General features: G+C 43.1%; 1 protein-coding gene across 3 annotated transcripts in view; it reads right to left on the bottom strand.

Moving 5' to 3' along the window:
* The window catches only part of cntln (centlein, centrosomal protein), a 210,402-nt gene that overhangs the window by 119,280 nt on the left and 73,982 nt on the right, over positions 1-17,140 (bottom strand). For all 3 annotated transcript variants that reach the window (XM_034188398.1, XM_034188397.1, XM_034188396.1), the window contains one exon: positions 10,662-10,783. In XM_034188398.1, the coding sequence (XP_034044289.1) occupies positions 10,662-10,783 (122 nt within the window). The remainder of the gene's footprint in view (positions 1-10,661; positions 10,784-17,140) is intronic.

Raw genomic sequence — 17,140 nt, forward strand, 5'->3', positions numbered from 1 at the left:
TATAGGGAGAAAGATGCTGATGATGGAGTTACCACACAGGAGAAGAGGGAGGCCAAAAAGGAGGTTTGTGGATGTGATGAGGGAGGACATGCAGGTAGTTTGCATAAAGAGGAAGACATGGAAGTTAGGGTGACACAGAGACAGATGATGTGCTGTGGCAACTGCTAATGAAAACGGCCAATGTATGAGCATAAATACTGGACAAAACAACCTTTATTGTGGTGCAAGCTGCCCATATAGAGACTGCGTATGCAAGTATACTAACAAGGGAAAATTATAAGTAGTTAGTGTATGTTATTGTGCTGCTCCTAACAAATTCACATGGGGGTAACGAGTCCCTTAGTCTCACTCAGTTTTTGGTATTCAACCATCTTTAGCAGTATTCAAATAAGCAGCCTTGACTTTGACATTTCAGTGTCAAATCATGGTCACACATATGAATGTTTGTTAAAGCCCAGGGCACTGCCTGTGTGGCAGGCCAGTGGAGCATTCCCTCAGCCCCATGCAAATGTGAATGATGGCAAAAACACACTCACAAACGAGGTCATTCAAATGTCTACACCTCACTTATGAATACTTAATGACAATTTGTGCTCAGTTGTTTTCTCCTTCATTGAACTTCCCCTTCAACTCACAGTGCCTCCTGCCCCAATTCCATCCATGCACCTACAAGAAACTACAACTCATCAATCACTGTAAAAAAAATAAAAAATACAATGTTAGATTCTAATTAGCCTTTCATTTGCAATCAGAAATAATTTTTAGTGATAAAACCACAGACTGTAAGAGAAGCACATCATTTTAGTTTTGCCACACCCATATCTACAGTATGTCATTTTCACGTGTTCAATCAGTGAGTAACAGTAGACCTGCCAATGTTGAAGGATATCCTGGAGTACCATAAAATGCCAGGAGGTGAGTCAGTCTCAGTCTCTCTCCCCTCTCTCTCTCTCTCTCTGGTTCTTGTTATATACACATTATTATTATTACCATCATTTTACTATATTATTATTACTATTATTATTATTATTACCATCATTTTACTTCTGTCATTTGATTTTTAAATATACCACAATGGAAATAAGTGTTTTCACTTTCTTGTGTCATCCATGTATTTTCAACGTATTTACAATTATATTATGTACTTACATTGACCTTACTAAATAAAATCACGCATGCACACACGCTTTTAATATATAGATGATTTACTGCTCCCTGCTGGATTGGCATGTGAGTCCAGAATACAAATATCAATGTCCATTGTGTAGTGTTGTTAGCAAATATATAGCTTCTCTAAAACTATTAATCCTATCAATGTTCACTTTTGGTGACATTCATCCTTGACCCAAAACACATAAACTTTCCAAAAGGCTAATGTCAGATCTCCACAGTTTGTTCATGATCAAAATTGCACACACACACACACACACACACACACACACACACACACACACACACACACACACACACACACACACACACACACACACACACACACACACACACACACACACACACACACACACACACACACACACAAACAAACCGCTTTTTGACTTTCCTGCAATCTGCTGTAAGCAGGTGCTTTTAATTTGACAAACAGAGATGGTGATGGAGTCCCTGAGTTCTTGGAGTCCCTGAATGGAGTCCTGTATCGGGCTTCAGTGGGGGACTCCATTGTTCTGCTGGAGGACAACGCACACATGGGCAATGACAGAGACACTTGGAGAGGTGTGATTGAGAGGAACGGCCTCCCTGATGTAAACCTGAGCGGTTGTTTGTTGGACTTCTCTGCTAGTCATGGACTATCCATAAAGAACACCATGTTCAAACATAAGGTTGCTCTTAAGTGTACGTGGTACCAGAGCTCCCTAGGCCGAAGGTTGATGATCAATTTTGAGATCGTATCATCTGATCTGAGGCAGCATGTTCCGGACACTCGGGTGAAGAGAGGGGCAGAGCTGTGACTGATCACGATCTGGTGGTGAGTTGGATCAGAGGGTGGGGGAGGACTTCTGACAGACCTGGTAAGCCCAAAAGAATAGTGCGGGTGAACTGGGAATGTCTGGATTAGCCCACTGTCCAACAGATCTTCAAATCTGGCAGAGGTTTTCTGGCAACCCTGTGAAGGTTGGGGGTATTGAACCAGAATGGGCAATGTTCAAAGATTCCATTGCTGAAGCCACAGCGGGGAGCTGTGGTCTGAAGGTCTTAGGTGCCTCAAGGGGAGGCACCGGAGGTCAGAGAAGCTGTCCAACTGAAAAAGGAATCCTTCCAGGATATGTTATCTTGGAGGACTCTGGAGGCAGTTACAAGGTACCGACAGGCCCAAAGGACGGCAGCCTCTGCTGTGAGGGCGGCAAAGCAGTGGGTGTGGGAATAGTTAGGAGTAACCACGGGGAAGGACTTTCGGTCGGCACCAAAGTGCTTCTGGCGGACCGTGAGGCACCTCACGAAAGGAAAACGGGGAACCATTCAAGCTGTCTACAGTAAGGATGGGACTCTGTTGACCTCAACTGAGAAGGTAATCGGACGCTGGAAGGAACACTTTCAGGAACACTTTCAGGAACTCCTGTATAAGACTGGAGCCCTCTATACTAGGGGCAGAGCTGGAAGCTGATGGGGTTCATCATCAATTTCCCTGGTGGAAGTCACAGAGGTAGTCAAACAACTCTGCAGTGGCAGAGCCTCAGGGGTTGATGAGATCCATCCAGAAATGCTGAAGTGGAGGTTGGAGGGACTGTCTTGGATGAGATGTCTTTTCAACATTACGCTGAGGTCTGGGACAGTGCCAAAGGAGTGACAAACTGGGGTGGTGGTCCCCATATTTGAAAAAAAAAAAAGGGGACCAGACAGTGTGTGACAATTACAGGGGCATCACACTACACCCTGGTAAAGTCTACTCAAGGGTGCTGGAAAGGATGGTTCAGCCAATAGTCGAACCTCAGACTGAAGAGGAACAATGTGGGTTCCGTTGTGACCATGAAACAACTGACCAGCTCTTCACTCTCACAAGGAACCTTGATGGGTGCCTGGGAGTATGCCCATCTAGTCTACATGTGTTTTGTGGACTTGGAGAAAGCGTGTGACCAAGTACCCAGGGAGATACTGTGGGAGGTGCTACGGGAGTATGTAGTGAGGGGGTCCCTTCTCAGGGCCATCTAATCTCTATACTCACAAAGTGAGAGCTGTGTTCGGGTTCTCGGCACTAAGTCGGACTTATTTCTGGTGGGGGTTGGCCTCCACCAGGGCTGCACCTTGTCACCAATCCTGTTTGTGATATTCATGGACAGTATATCGAGGCGTAGTCAGGGGGAGGAGGCTCAGGGTCTCATTACTGCTTTTTGCAGATGGTCCTGCTCGCTTCATCAGCCTGTAGCCTCCAGCACTAACTACACTGGTTTGCAGTTTGAAAAGGGTTTAAAATATGTGAAAAAATAGAAAGTTCTTTTAAAATATGTTTAAAATGTTTACAAAGGCTGTAAAATGTGTAAAGGCATAGGCAGTTCCTTAAAAATGGTAAATGGACTGCATTTATATAGCGCTTTTTCATCTGCATCAGACGCACAAAGTGCTGTATAATAATGACATAGAAACACTACAGTATGTTTAAAATGTGTTTAACATGTGTAAAAGAATAAAAAGAAACAAACAAAGATGTTGAAATTGTGTGTATATGTGTCGGGGGGGGGGGGTGGTGGTGCAGCTATTCATTTGTTCTCTGAAGGGGGCTCACTCTCCCACACTTTGAAAAACCCCTAGTTTAAACCAAACTGTAAAGTGCAAAGTTCCAGAGAGAATAAGGCATGTCTAAATGCATCCTAAGAATACTGCTGTAAAAGAAAGCATATCAGCTGTAACCTACAGCAAATTTTCTGTTATATTTTTTGTGGGTATGTATTCCCCATGACTGACGGATGAGGCTTTATTAAGTCACGGTAAAGCTTTATACATTTTAATTTATTTGCACCGGGCCTAAAAGCTGTTGAACATGCAGCCATGAGAGAGCTATCTTCTTCAGGCATCAGTGCTCTCCCTTATGGTATCCGAGTTTCCATTATTAAGCATGAGGAAACAGAGAGAACTTTTCCACGCCGCTGCGGCTAATTGCTCTGATTCAGGGGGAATCTGTTTATGGGCGCAACTTTGATCAGAGTACGGATGCTTTAATAACATTTAATTTTATTTGCTCACCCCCGTCATCCCCTGTCTGATTAAAACAGTTTTTCCCTCTTCTAATATAAATAAGTTGTTTTTTCCCCCTTCTCTTTCATGGCATTTTGGGAAAATATGGTGGTAATAGTGAGTGGCAGGACGGTTTCATTGGGACTGGCCAAATGCGTACAACATGCAAGCTGATAAACCTTTCATCTATTTAGTGATTCACTCGTAGATTTATCTTGAGCAATACTGATGATTACACAGTACTGAGGTCACACAGCACTTGATCATACTCCAACCAGTTAACACCTTGTACTGCTGACGCTGGCTAAGGACTGACAACAGAATGAGTGTGTGCTCTGTAGAATACCTGAATTAGAGAGTTTCAAGTTATGATACTCACTGTTTACATAACCACAGATTTTAATCCACTTGGTGCATATTGCAAATATGAATCAGATAAACTGGGAAGCAGAGTGAGCAGGTCCTCTATCCACAACAGTTCAGCAGCATATTCAGGGCACACATACAGCAGGTCTATTCATGCAGCGATCATATTTAATCTAAAGTTTACAACGTGATGTTAATCAGAGGATTCATCAGTTTCAAGCACTCACAATAGATATTTAAGAGTCTGTTTTGTTTAACATTTTAACGACATTAAATGTGTGTAAAATATTTGTGCAGTGTACATACAGTTGTATTGCACACCCCTGATCATTTTCATGATTTTCCTTTATCAATCATTGATTGTCTGGATCAGAAATTTCAGTTAAATATATCATATAGCAGATGAACACACTGATATTTGTGAAGTGAAATGGTGTCTAGCATTTATAGAAAGTGTGCAATAATTATTTAAACAAAATTAGGGAGATGCATAAATTTGGGCACCCTTGTCATTTTATTGATTTGAATACATTTCACACTAATTATTGGAACACAAAATTGGTTTGGTAAGCTCAGAGATTTCAGCTGTCAGTTTCCACTGCAATGAACATAGTGAGGGAATGGAAGACCACAGACACAGTACTAGTTAAAGCCCCAAGTGGTAGGCCAAGAAATATCTCAGATAAGCTGAAGCGAAGGATGGTGAGAACAGTCATTGTCAACCCACAGACCTGCTCCAAAGACGTACAACATGAGCTTGCAGCAGATAGCGTCTCTGTGCATCGTTCAACTATACAGCGCACTTTTCACAAGAAGATGCTGTATGATGCTGTAATGCAGAGGAAGCCTTTTCTGCGTACACGCCACAAACAGTCGCTTGAGGTATGCTAAAGCCCATTTGGACAAGCCAGCTTCATTTTGGAATAAGGTCCTGTGGACTGATGAAACTAAAATTGAGTTATTTGGACATAACAAGGGGTGGTATGCATGGCTGAAAAAGAACACAGCATTCCAAGAAAAACACTTGCTACCTACAGTAAAACCTGGAGGTGGTTCAATCATACTGTGGGGCTGTGTGGCCAGTGCAGGTACTGGGAATCTTGTTAAAGTTGAGGGTCACATGGATTCCAGTCAATATCAGCAGATTCTTGAGAACAATGTTCATGAGTCAGTGACAAAGTTGAAGTTGCGCCGGGGCTGGATCTTTCAGTAAGACAACAACCCTAAACACTGCTCAAAATCCACTAAGGCATTCATGCAGAGGAACAAGTATGTTCTGGAAAGGCCATCTCAGTCCCCAAACCTGAATATTGTTGAAAATCTGTGGTGTGATTTTAAGCGTGCTGTCCATGCTCGGAAACCAACAAGCTTGAGCGCATCGGGACGGAGCCGCATGGCGTAAAGCAACGCCGTGATGAAGCCTCACAGGACATGTTGTGGCATGTCCAGCTCATGCACAATTTCTCGGATAGTCACACGACTGAAAAGCCACCGAAAGCCGTCTGAAAGCCATCTGAAAGCCGTCCTGTGAGACCAACACGGAGGTGCTTTTGTCCCGCGCCATGAGCGGCTCCGTGGCGCATCCCTCCGCTTCTCTTTCCATGAAAAAAACTCCTGTAACAGTGAAATGTGCCAAAAAAGTGGTGATGTCCACGTCTTCTGCCATTTTTGTGGAAGTTAGACGACGTCCCGGATCAACAAACCCTTCACATTGGAAATGATCTGGTTGTTTCAGCTGGGTTTCAGCCTGTTGATCAGTGCTCGGAGTGCGCTGCGCTCTCAGACGCTGTGGGCGGTCCTTAAACCGACTGGAGCACTCCTTAATCTGTGTAATCCCCATAAAATCGTCCCTGAAAGCCATCTAAATTTTCCGAATGGTGTCCACCTGGAGGTCTCTCACAGTTTCTGGAAAAATTTGATGCAGCAAAGCTCCAAATCGTTCAGACATTTTATTCGCAATAAAAATCCGACGAGAGGGGTGGACCACTGCTCACACAAAGCCTGCTCACAGGCGAATGACGCAACCGACAGGCGTGAAAAAACTCACGCATGCGCACGAAGGTTCAAGCTTTGCTGATGCAATCACACGTGATTCAAATCCATATGGTTTTTGCAAAAAATAAAAAGGTCGGATACTTTTCTAACAGACCTTGTATACTCCAGAAGATATGGTAAGATGTCAAAATTTTATTTTGACATCTTACGAAATTTTTTGATTCATATTTACCCCTATTAATCAACATTCAAGACTTTAGAATGACAACACAAATCCAAGATCACACATTTTTTTGAGTTATAAAACATCCAAAATTATACTATAACATCAACATAAGTATCACATACTTCGTACTTAAAAAATTTTTCCTGTCGATCATTGCTGTGATGTTTGTTCAGCTTGTTTGGAATTCACCTCTGACATACAGTGGGTAGAATAAGTATTGAACACGTCACCATTTTTCGCAGTACATATATTTCTAAAGGTCCTACTGACATCAAATTTTCACCAAATGTCGGTAACAACTCAAGTAATCCACACATGCAAAGAAACCAAGAAATAAAAACAGAAATTACGTTATGTGTAATAAAATGGAATGACACGGGGAAAAGTACTGAACACTTTTACTGAAAATGTAATCGATACTTTGTATGAAAACCTTTGTTGGCAATGACAGCTTCAAGATGCCTCCTGTATAGAGAAACTAGTCGCATGCATTCCTCAGGTGTGACTTTGGTCCATGCTTCTACACAAACAAACAAACAGTCTTCAAATCTTGAAGGTTCCGTGGATGTTTTTTATGAAATTTAGTTCTTTCCATATATTTGTTCTCTTGGATTGCGAAGATCTTGAGAGAGCTCTTTGCTTTTACCCATCATGAGATATTTCATGTGTGACACCTTGGTAAGGACCTTTTTAGGCCATCAGTTGTGACTGAACCGACTGATATCAACTTGCACTAACAAAGGGCAGGATCACTGATAGATTTCAGCTGGTGCCTTGGCTATCCATGCCTTTTTGCGCCTCCCTTTCTTCAGGTGTTCAATAAGTTTGTCCTGTCATTTCACATTATTACACATAACTTAATTTCTGTAGTCATTTGACTTGTTAGGGAACAAGTCAACAGATTTCCCAGTGCAAATAGGAATATTTAAGTCATTTCCTCTAGTCTCTCCTTCAGGCTGCCACTACCCCAGTGAACTGTAGAACGTTTTAGGAATAACGTTTAATGCCAAATTAATACCAGGATCACCAACATTGTTGTTCCCAACATTGTTGACGCAACATTGAGTAACTAGTTGATGGCACACAGAGTTGTAACTGTAAAAGGCAAAGCTCATTTTTATCATTTCTATCTGATACAGATGCTCAAAGCATGAAATGCAATATGAAGATGGACAAATTAAATCAAACTGATATCTGATTTTTTTTTAAAGTCATGAATGACATGCAGATCAAGCTTTCACATTAAGGGAAAAATGACCCTGTGTGCCAACAAAACTAATCACAAATAAAATCTTGCAAAATGCTCTGAGTTGATTTAAGTTTCCACTGGACAGCAGGAGCACACAATGCCAGTCAAAAGTGTGAACACACTTTCCCATTCAAATGAATGGCAAAGTATGTGTTTAGGTGTATAATTAGGATTTTTATTGTGAAAGCTCAGAACAGAACATTTCCTTGCATTGTGCTAACTTTGAAAGAACTTCTCTCTGCTAACCTATATTGTGTGGACAAGGACTATCCTGAAAATGTAGGAGGACGAGAAAACAAACACCAAAATGGTTACTAACACAAAATTAAGAAGTATGCTTAGTGATTTTCCTGTCTGACAAGGAATCAAAGACAGGATCTTCTGGTCAAAAGCTAGGCACCTCTCGAAGACATGCTTGCTATTTTAGATTAGCACGGTTGCTTTGATGTTTTTATTTAAAATAACCAGCATGAGCTTTTTTTTTTCTTTCATACAAAACACAGGTATGTATGTCTACACACAGTGTGATTTCTCTCGGCAGAATTTCTCTTTGATAACTTGCCTAAACTGTAAAACGGCACAAGTGATGCTTACTCAAAACGCTCTCTTTCTCTCTCTCTCTCTGCATCACTGTCTTTGTTCCCACTGATTTAGACACACGCTGTTGAGCCGCGCTGAGCTGACATGAGCCGAGTCGAGCCCGGCGCTGAACACAGTCTCTCACCAACTCCACTTTCACACGGGCTCACATTGCACTGCTGTTTTCTTTAATTAACCCAGAGAGAAAACATCTGACAGGGTCTGCACTTGGCTCTTGCACCGCCACCAAACATATGCAACTATACTTAGATTCGTAAATTACCTAAATCACGCTGCTGGAGAGAAAACACAGACTGAACACGTGTGAGAAGAATGAGGTAGAAAATAGAGACAAAACTCTCAGTTTAATCACATTTTCTCTATTGTGCAAAAAATCCTGTTTTTTTTTTTGTTTGTTTTTTTGTTTTGTAAATTTAATAGGAAATGGCCCTCTTCCTGACTCCTTACATTTTCTCAAACACCTTGCACCCGTTAGGAAAAGACACCTTAGCCTTTGGCTCTCACATCCTGATGAACATTGAGGGAGAAAAGACAGAGAAGTGCAACACACACACAGGGCACATAACGGCTTAAAGTGACTCGGCTTAAAACCTCTGAAACTTTCAAAGAGATGGTGAACTATTTCTTCTGCTGTTTTTCTCATCTGGCACTCAGGTTTTGTTGGACAACATGTGGAGAGCAATAAAACGGTGACAGTATTTGTGAGTGGTTTCAAAGGATTGTTTTATTTCATATAAGCCAAAGAGCGCTGCATGCGTTCACCACAGTTTGGTAATGTCCAATATTTGAAGGACATTTAATGTACCTACATTTTTTTTTTTTAAATGCTGCAAACTATATATAAACTAACAAGAAAATGGGTGACCAGTTTTGATGATTTAATTTTAAAAAAACTGCATAATTGCTTTTAGGTGGTCAATCACAATTTAGGGTAACACTTTACTTGAAGGTATCGTCATAATAGTGACATGACCCTGTCATAGCTGTTACATGACACAGTCATGAATGTGTCATAAACATTATGAAAATGTCTTAAATATTCATGACTGCTGTCATTAAGTGTCATTCGGTTCTTGTAATGACAAGTTGACATACAACCAAAAACCAAAAAGGCCAAGGACAACTTCTGGTTATGTCGCTTTGATTAATATTAAGTTGTCATATTCAAGACAACCCAAAAAATATCAACTTGTCATTACAAAAACCGAATGACACTTAATGACAGCAGTCATAAACATTTATGACATTGACATATTGTTTATGACACGTTCATGACTGTGTCATGTAACACTTATGACAGTGTTATGTCAATAGTTATTATGGCGATACCTTCAAGTAAAGTGTTACACAATTTAGTCAGGTTTTTACCACCTGACTGATCACCGGCAAGTACTATTGTGCCATGTTGGATCGGCAGCAAAAACACACAATTATAATGAACTAAATCAATCAGTCAACCAGTGAAGTTCTCCAATAACTGTAGGATCTGTAGGTTTCACTGTTTCAAGTGTCTTTGTTTCTGTCCTCAGTTTCTCCAACCACATCCACAGAAGCCTGTGAGGCCTTTTAGTTGACATGGATGTGTTGCTTTCTTCAGAAACTAGTCATCTTGCACAGTCGCTGAATTTTTAAGAACTGCCTACTCCACACGAATTATCATACAGCACCATACTGTCTGTATTTCTTAAGGATTGAAGTATTCAGGAAGTATTCAGTGATTTTAAAATGTTCATGTATTCATCCTCTTGTCTCAAGAAAGCCGTTTGTAAAACTGACCATTTATATTAACAAAAATCCACATATTTAGTTAGTGCAGTTCCTTAGGGTTTATGAAAATGGAGAGACTGTGTGTAAAAATGGGTAAAACTGTCTACACTACACAGACTTTTTGATTGGTTCATTGTAACTCCACTATGGTCTTTTACAGATGCGGTATCACAAACACTGTCACTGTCCAAATACTTATGGAGCTGTTTTTCATTTTCAAAGTGTGAGATGTAACTGTGTTGTTTTAAAAAATAAAAATAAAACTGGACTCACAAGCCATTGGATTCCTCCATCTCTTTCAGCTGGTCTCTGATAGCCTTGTAGTGAGTCTGGATCAGACACAGGCGATCACGCCGTCTATCATGGACCCTCCTTAGCTCATCATTCTCCTCCATCTGTAAGCCAAAGTAACATAATGTGACAAAGACTGTGCAAGTCAAACTAAAGAGAACAGAAGAAGGGAGTTGGCTTCTATTCACACCGACCCAGCCTTGCAGGATGGCTGACAAAGGCCAACTGTTGAAACACCTTTGAGGCTCACATCTGTTTCTGTCCTCCTTTCTCAGATTTAATGATAGGACTTTCATATAATTAGGGAGCGTGGCTACAGACTAGCTAGCAGGTATAAAGATACATTTACAAGATAAAGAGCATTTCACTAATGAATAGTCTTTTAAGGGACATGTCACAAATGTTTTAACTTGCTGTTCAACAACACAACATCAAAGCAGTCATGATTGTGAGTTTATTCGTGCACATGCGGTCATGATTAGTGGTCGCTGATATTATTATTGCTATTTTTTTCCCTGTCTGCATATATAGTAATGGTAAATGCCACACTGGCAGAACCATTTCTGAACATTAATACCCATATATGCAATTTATTCTTGCAAGAGAGAAGGTATGTAGTGCATGAGTGAATGTGGTGTGTGTGTGACCCCCATCTGCCCTTCCCGAACAGCCTACAACATCCTACTTAAAGCCAACCGACAACTTCTATCAGGAAGGGCCAACCACCAAAACAACACAAAGACAGACAAGAACTATAGACAAGTAGTGAAGACAATAACTGTGACGTGAGACACAGAGGAGACGAGGCCCCAACCATACAACATACCATGACAAACAACCACACATGAACAAACAGTGACAGCAACAGTCTGTTGTCTAATTAGTGAGCATCCATACCCTAATCTAGAACACTGTAGTGTTAATCCCCTTAAGAGCACCCAAAAACCGAATTGTGGTGACGGCCACAAACATGCAACCATCCACACACAGAGACCCAGATCACAGCTAAATATCCAATCACTACTGTGGCTGGTGGGTTGGGCCAAGACAAGAGTACAGAACCTTACCATATGACATGGACCACTCTGGCACGTCAGAAGCCATGCGGCCGGCCGCAACCACCGACGGACATGGGTCCAGGACGCAGGGCCCCCGGGGAACCAGGAGAAAAGGGGCAGGAGAAGGGCACAGGGGCCAGGAAAGACAGCCCCCAGAGCCATCGGGCAGCACAGCAAACCAACAGGGGAGCGGCCCGACAGCACCGGAACGCACCCCCAACACCACCCCTCCCCAAGGAGGCACGGGGAGCAGCCCCATACCCAAGGGAAGCGCACAGGGCGCCGGCATAGACCCACCAATAGGGAAAGCCCAGGAACCACACCACAGCCCCAGAGAGCGGGAGCAAGTGGCGGCAAGGATGGGGGCAAAGGAGCCACCGCAACGGAATCCAAAGCACAAGGTAGGGACCACCGAGCCATACTAGGGCAGGGCCCAGCCCCCAGACAAGAGGCGAGGCCCAACTCTGGGGCCAGGAAGAGCACAAGGCCCCCCGACAGCTAGGCCCCCCAGCGCAGCCAGCAGGGATACCCAAACCCCCACCCCCCACCCTGGATCCCACCCCAAACACCAAAGCCCATGACCAGGAGACCGCTCGAGTGAGAGCGGGCCCATCCCCCCAGCAGCCGCCAACCCCCCAGTGCCAATACCCACGCCCCACCGCCACTATCCACCCCCACAGCAGGCCACGGGACCACGGGCCCCACAGGCCCAGAGCAGGGCCACAGGACCAAGGCAGAGCCGGTGAGGCAGACCCCCCACCCCAGAGCCCCAGACATCCACAGCCACCCGGGGCCAACCCCACATGCCACACTCATCCTACCTGCCAACCCCACCATAGATGTTACAATTAATCTCCCTTGATGGCTACAACCCCCTAAGTGTGCAAAGATAGTGTTGCATTAAAAGCAGGGCAAGAGACGGCAGGTGGCAGACTGCCATGGGTGGCCATGGCACACTGCTGTGCCACAGCCTGCCCTGCAAACCCACCACCGCCTAGTGACCCCAACTCTAAATTGGTGAAGGTGTTTACTAAACGTGTAGAAGTAAGGTGTATGCATTAAAATTGCTAGGCAGGAGTGGAGGATGGAGATCGCAGTGGAAGGCTGCAGCGCATTATTATTGCTAATTAAACCTCTTGCTTCGTGAGTCAGCAGCAGGTGTATTTCTGGAAAACGTTTCACTCTGCATTTTTCGGCGGCCGACGACACTTTTAGTAAACGCAGAAACAGCACAATGGTGAACAGACAGCATGAAACGAATGATGCAACATCAGATCATGAAACTACAGATCATTAATATGACAGTGATGACTCAGCATTTAGTCAGATCATTCCACTGATCTGACTGAAGCAAGCAGATTCTTGGAAAAAATCTGGAATATGTTATTTTCAGGAGCTTCAGGACTTGCTTCTAGTTTGCGATTCTGCATGAGTGATGCTCGCCACCTGGCTCAGTGGTCTCTCTGGACCTCTTTGATGGCACGGATCTGGACGTTATTCTCCATGTGGCGATCTTGCACCACCTGTGTGTGACCGTGCCAGTTGGGACCTCTTTGATGGCGTGGACCTGGACATTATTCTCCGGCTGGCGATTGTGTGCCATCCATGCCTGTCTAGGTCAGTTGGGACCTCTTTGATGGCGTGGAACTGGACATTATTCTCTGGCTGGCAACTGCGCATGACTCATGCATGACAACTTTTTTGATGGTGCAGACTTTATATACTTAATCTCAGAAATCATTCTACAAGTGGGTGAGTGCCCTGTTCAGTTTTTTACTTTTGAATTTTGTTCTCCTCAGTGGAGCTGCTAGGCTTTAGGTATTTTTATTTTAACTTTGAGAGAGTATCAGATTTGGGCCAGCACCTTATCCACTCAGCTACTTGGTCTACGTGTGTGCAAAATATATAATTATTTGCCATGTTTGACGAAGTCATGTGCACCTGAAAAGTGCCAAGTTGTTAAGTGTGTAAAGTGAGCAGAGATGGGAAATTACACCCTGTGTGACAGATGTCAATATTTTATGTGAATAACAAACACGGAATTTAATTTTGTTCTTCTCAGTGGAGCTACAAGGCTTTGTTATTTTTATTTTAACTTTCAGAGAGTATCAGATTTGGGCCAGCACCTTATCCACTCAGCTACTTGGTCTAATGAGTCCGAATAGATTTTATTTGTTTCAGAGAGAAACATGCACGAGCCAACACCATGAGTTGAGTTTATATACGTTGTTGTTGTCCATCTGGCTGCTCCCATCTCGTTTGGGGTCACCACAGTGGATAGAGCCAGATCCGCATTGGTACTTGGCATAAATTTTACGCCGGAGGCCCTTCCTGACGCAACTCCAGTTTTACCTGGAGAAACACACACAGCCGCTGGTGTTCCAAAGAGGTTTCCCATCCAAGTACTATCCAGATGCCGCACTGCTCAGCTTCTGAGATCTGACGGGATCAGGCATACACAGACCAGAGCAGCTGCTGAGTTTATATGCGGCATGTGCACATATTAATCAGGCCGCAGAAATGAACTGTATACCATGAGCACACAAATAAACTTTTTGGACCATCATTTTTTTTGTCTTCTCTGCAAGTAATGTAAAGCTCCATGGATACCATGTGCAGCTTGGAAGTCAGGTCCTTTAAAGGTGTGCAGTTTTACTTTAAAAGAAAACTCTTTTGGGTGCTCTTATTTGGTGTGTCAACAACATAAACATGCATCTCCATCTCACAAAGTTTTTACAGAAGTCCATTGGACTTTGGCCACAGATGAGTGTTTCATATTTTGCACTGTGCACCGCTGCATGTGTCTCTCTGTTTATAATAATCTTGATGAAATACCACACAATACACATTACGATATGACACAGGAAATAAAGCACTGGCTGCACTGCATAAGTTTTGAATATGACGGAACTCCTGTCTTTGGTCTCATCTCATCAAGACGCACGTTTGAAATGTAGTTGTTCCGCACACCATGTAATAGGACTTACATTCCTGGACAATTGTTGCAAAATGCACATTGTGTCCCGTCATCGGGTTGTGAGTGGACGGCTTTACACACTCGAGTTACCTCCCAAACTGATGACCAGCATGTGTTTTGGTGGTGGAGACTGTGGGGCTGCATTTGTTCCTGATGTTGTTGACAGCTATTAAAACAATTCGAGATTGGGAACTAGCTTTAAAGAAGGAGTAAGAGAAGACAGCACACAGATTTTTATTTTTATTTATTTTTGTTGTCAGGGGCTCCTCTCTTTCCAAGCACACTGACCTTAACAGGGAAGGTGATAAAGAAAACACTTTCAACAGGCTGGAAATACAGAGATGGAAAGAGTGCAAAGAATGAAAAGAATCTGATAGAAATAGAAGGAAAAGAAAGAGAAGAGAGAAACTGGAGAATAAAGAAAGAGGGAAAGGAGTGCAGGACAGGTTTCTGGTTGAGTGGCCAGGGCTGGGGAGAGTTGTCGAGCGCTTTCTGAAGGGAAGGAGCTTGTTTACTGCTGATATGACACGGCTGCCCTGCAGAGAGGGAAATACAAGCCCTCAGCCCTGTTATTATTAACAAGGACAAAGAGAACAGAGAGAGCACACCAACATGCACTGGACACAAACGGCCGTGCGTGTGCACACACCAACAAACGCACGTTCACACTGACAATGTGACAAGTATGGATTTTCCTTGGTGCGGATTATTCACAAAGGACATCTGCAAGACATCCTCAGCCCCTTCAAACAGCCCCCAAACACTCAAAAACAAGGATCTAATGAAAAGGGCCAGACCAGGGCAGTGTTAACTGCTGGAACCAGAGGATGGTGGAGGATACAGAAGAGCCTGAGACTGACTGATGTGAGGGGGGGCCTGGATGGTGCAAGTGGCAAAGCATTAGCCACATCATAGTTTCCCAGACTCCTTATAGAGCTTCCCCTGGGCAGCCAGTGTGTGGTCAACAGGCCACAGACCCTTGCCCACCGATCAATAGGCTCCCTTATTCACCCAGCAAACACATCTGGGAATGTTCTCAAGCTGAAAAATAATTACACAACAGCTACTGTTTACTAGAAAATCTACAGGAAGAAGAAGAGGAAGAAAAAAAACCAAGACGCCATTATTGTAAGTATTGTTTGTTTGCTCGCTGCTCTAAGCTACTAAGGTCAACATGTCAATGGTACAGGCGGGTGTACCCAATTTGAAAGGCATTCTGTTGGAAACATTTGATGAAATCAACAGCAGACTGGATAAAGTAATGTGCTGTACGATGCTGGAGGTGAGGTCTCAGCTGCGGCTGATGGAGAGCACACTGTGCAGAGACAGAAACAAGCAAAGGACATAATTACTAAATCATGCCTCTGCACTAATGCCCTCATTGAAGATGGTCACAAGAACAGTGAGTTGGCAATCACTGTTTTGTCTTGTGCATACCTTTGCTAAATGCCCCTCAACCGGCAGACACATAAATGGTCCCATTAACTAAGACAGTCATGCGTGTAGTCTGAATCTGTGCTAAGCATTACCGTCGGACTGGTTGTCTGTCGGTGATGTAATTCACACAGTTCATATCTGACAAGAAAATGATGTCTAATGTGTTCCTGGACTTGTGTTCAAAGGAAGATGACCTGTGCATAATCACTCACTCACAGGTCAGCTTGAAACACGGAAAGGATAAAGAAAGACACGTGAAAAGTTGAGAGAGAGAGAGAGAGAGACAGAGACAGAGACAGAGAGAGAAGAAAGTCATGAAAAATTATTTTGGTACAAAATTTGCAACTGGAATGTGGGATTGAAGAAGAGTGAGAGAAAACTCAGAGTATAGATGAAGGTAGAAGGAGCAATAAAGTTATGCTTAATAATTTGGTTAGATTTAATTGTTTAGTTGTGTGTACGTCTATGACGTTAGAGAAGGTTATTGAAGTAGCAGGCGTACAAATGCACCCTTTTGACACTACTTTGTCACTGGAAAAGTCCTCCTCAGTAATGACTATACTATTTTTGAGTAGTCCACTCTGTACTGGAGACCAATGATTGGGAGTATAAATTATAGCAGAAGCTTAAAGTCCCATTTCCACCAAAGGTACTTGTGGACTATTTTAGGGGGCACCGCGCAGACCAGCTTTAAAAGGTGATTTTCTGGAGTGAAATAAGACCCTGCTCCAGTGAACATATTTTTGAGTGGGCCTGAAAAATCATTGGGCAGTGCTTGATGCAGAATGTTCGAATACGCAGGAGAAGATGGCAGTAAGTGCCTTTTCCAAAAGTGAGCAGAAGAAATGAAACAGAATGGACAGCAGAGGTGACAGATGAGCCAAAGATGAGGCACAAGCGTTGTTTTCTGTCTTCTTAAGGCAAGGTTCATCGAGGGCTTGTGTCCTTGAGGAGGAATGAGAAAATCTACATGACATGTCAGAGAGCAC

The sequence above is a fragment of the Thalassophryne amazonica genome, chromosome 15 (assembly GCF_902500255.1).
Source record: "Thalassophryne amazonica chromosome 15, fThaAma1.1, whole genome shotgun sequence".
In the NCBI taxonomy this organism is placed as follows: domain Eukaryota; kingdom Metazoa; phylum Chordata; class Actinopteri; order Batrachoidiformes; family Batrachoididae; genus Thalassophryne; species Thalassophryne amazonica.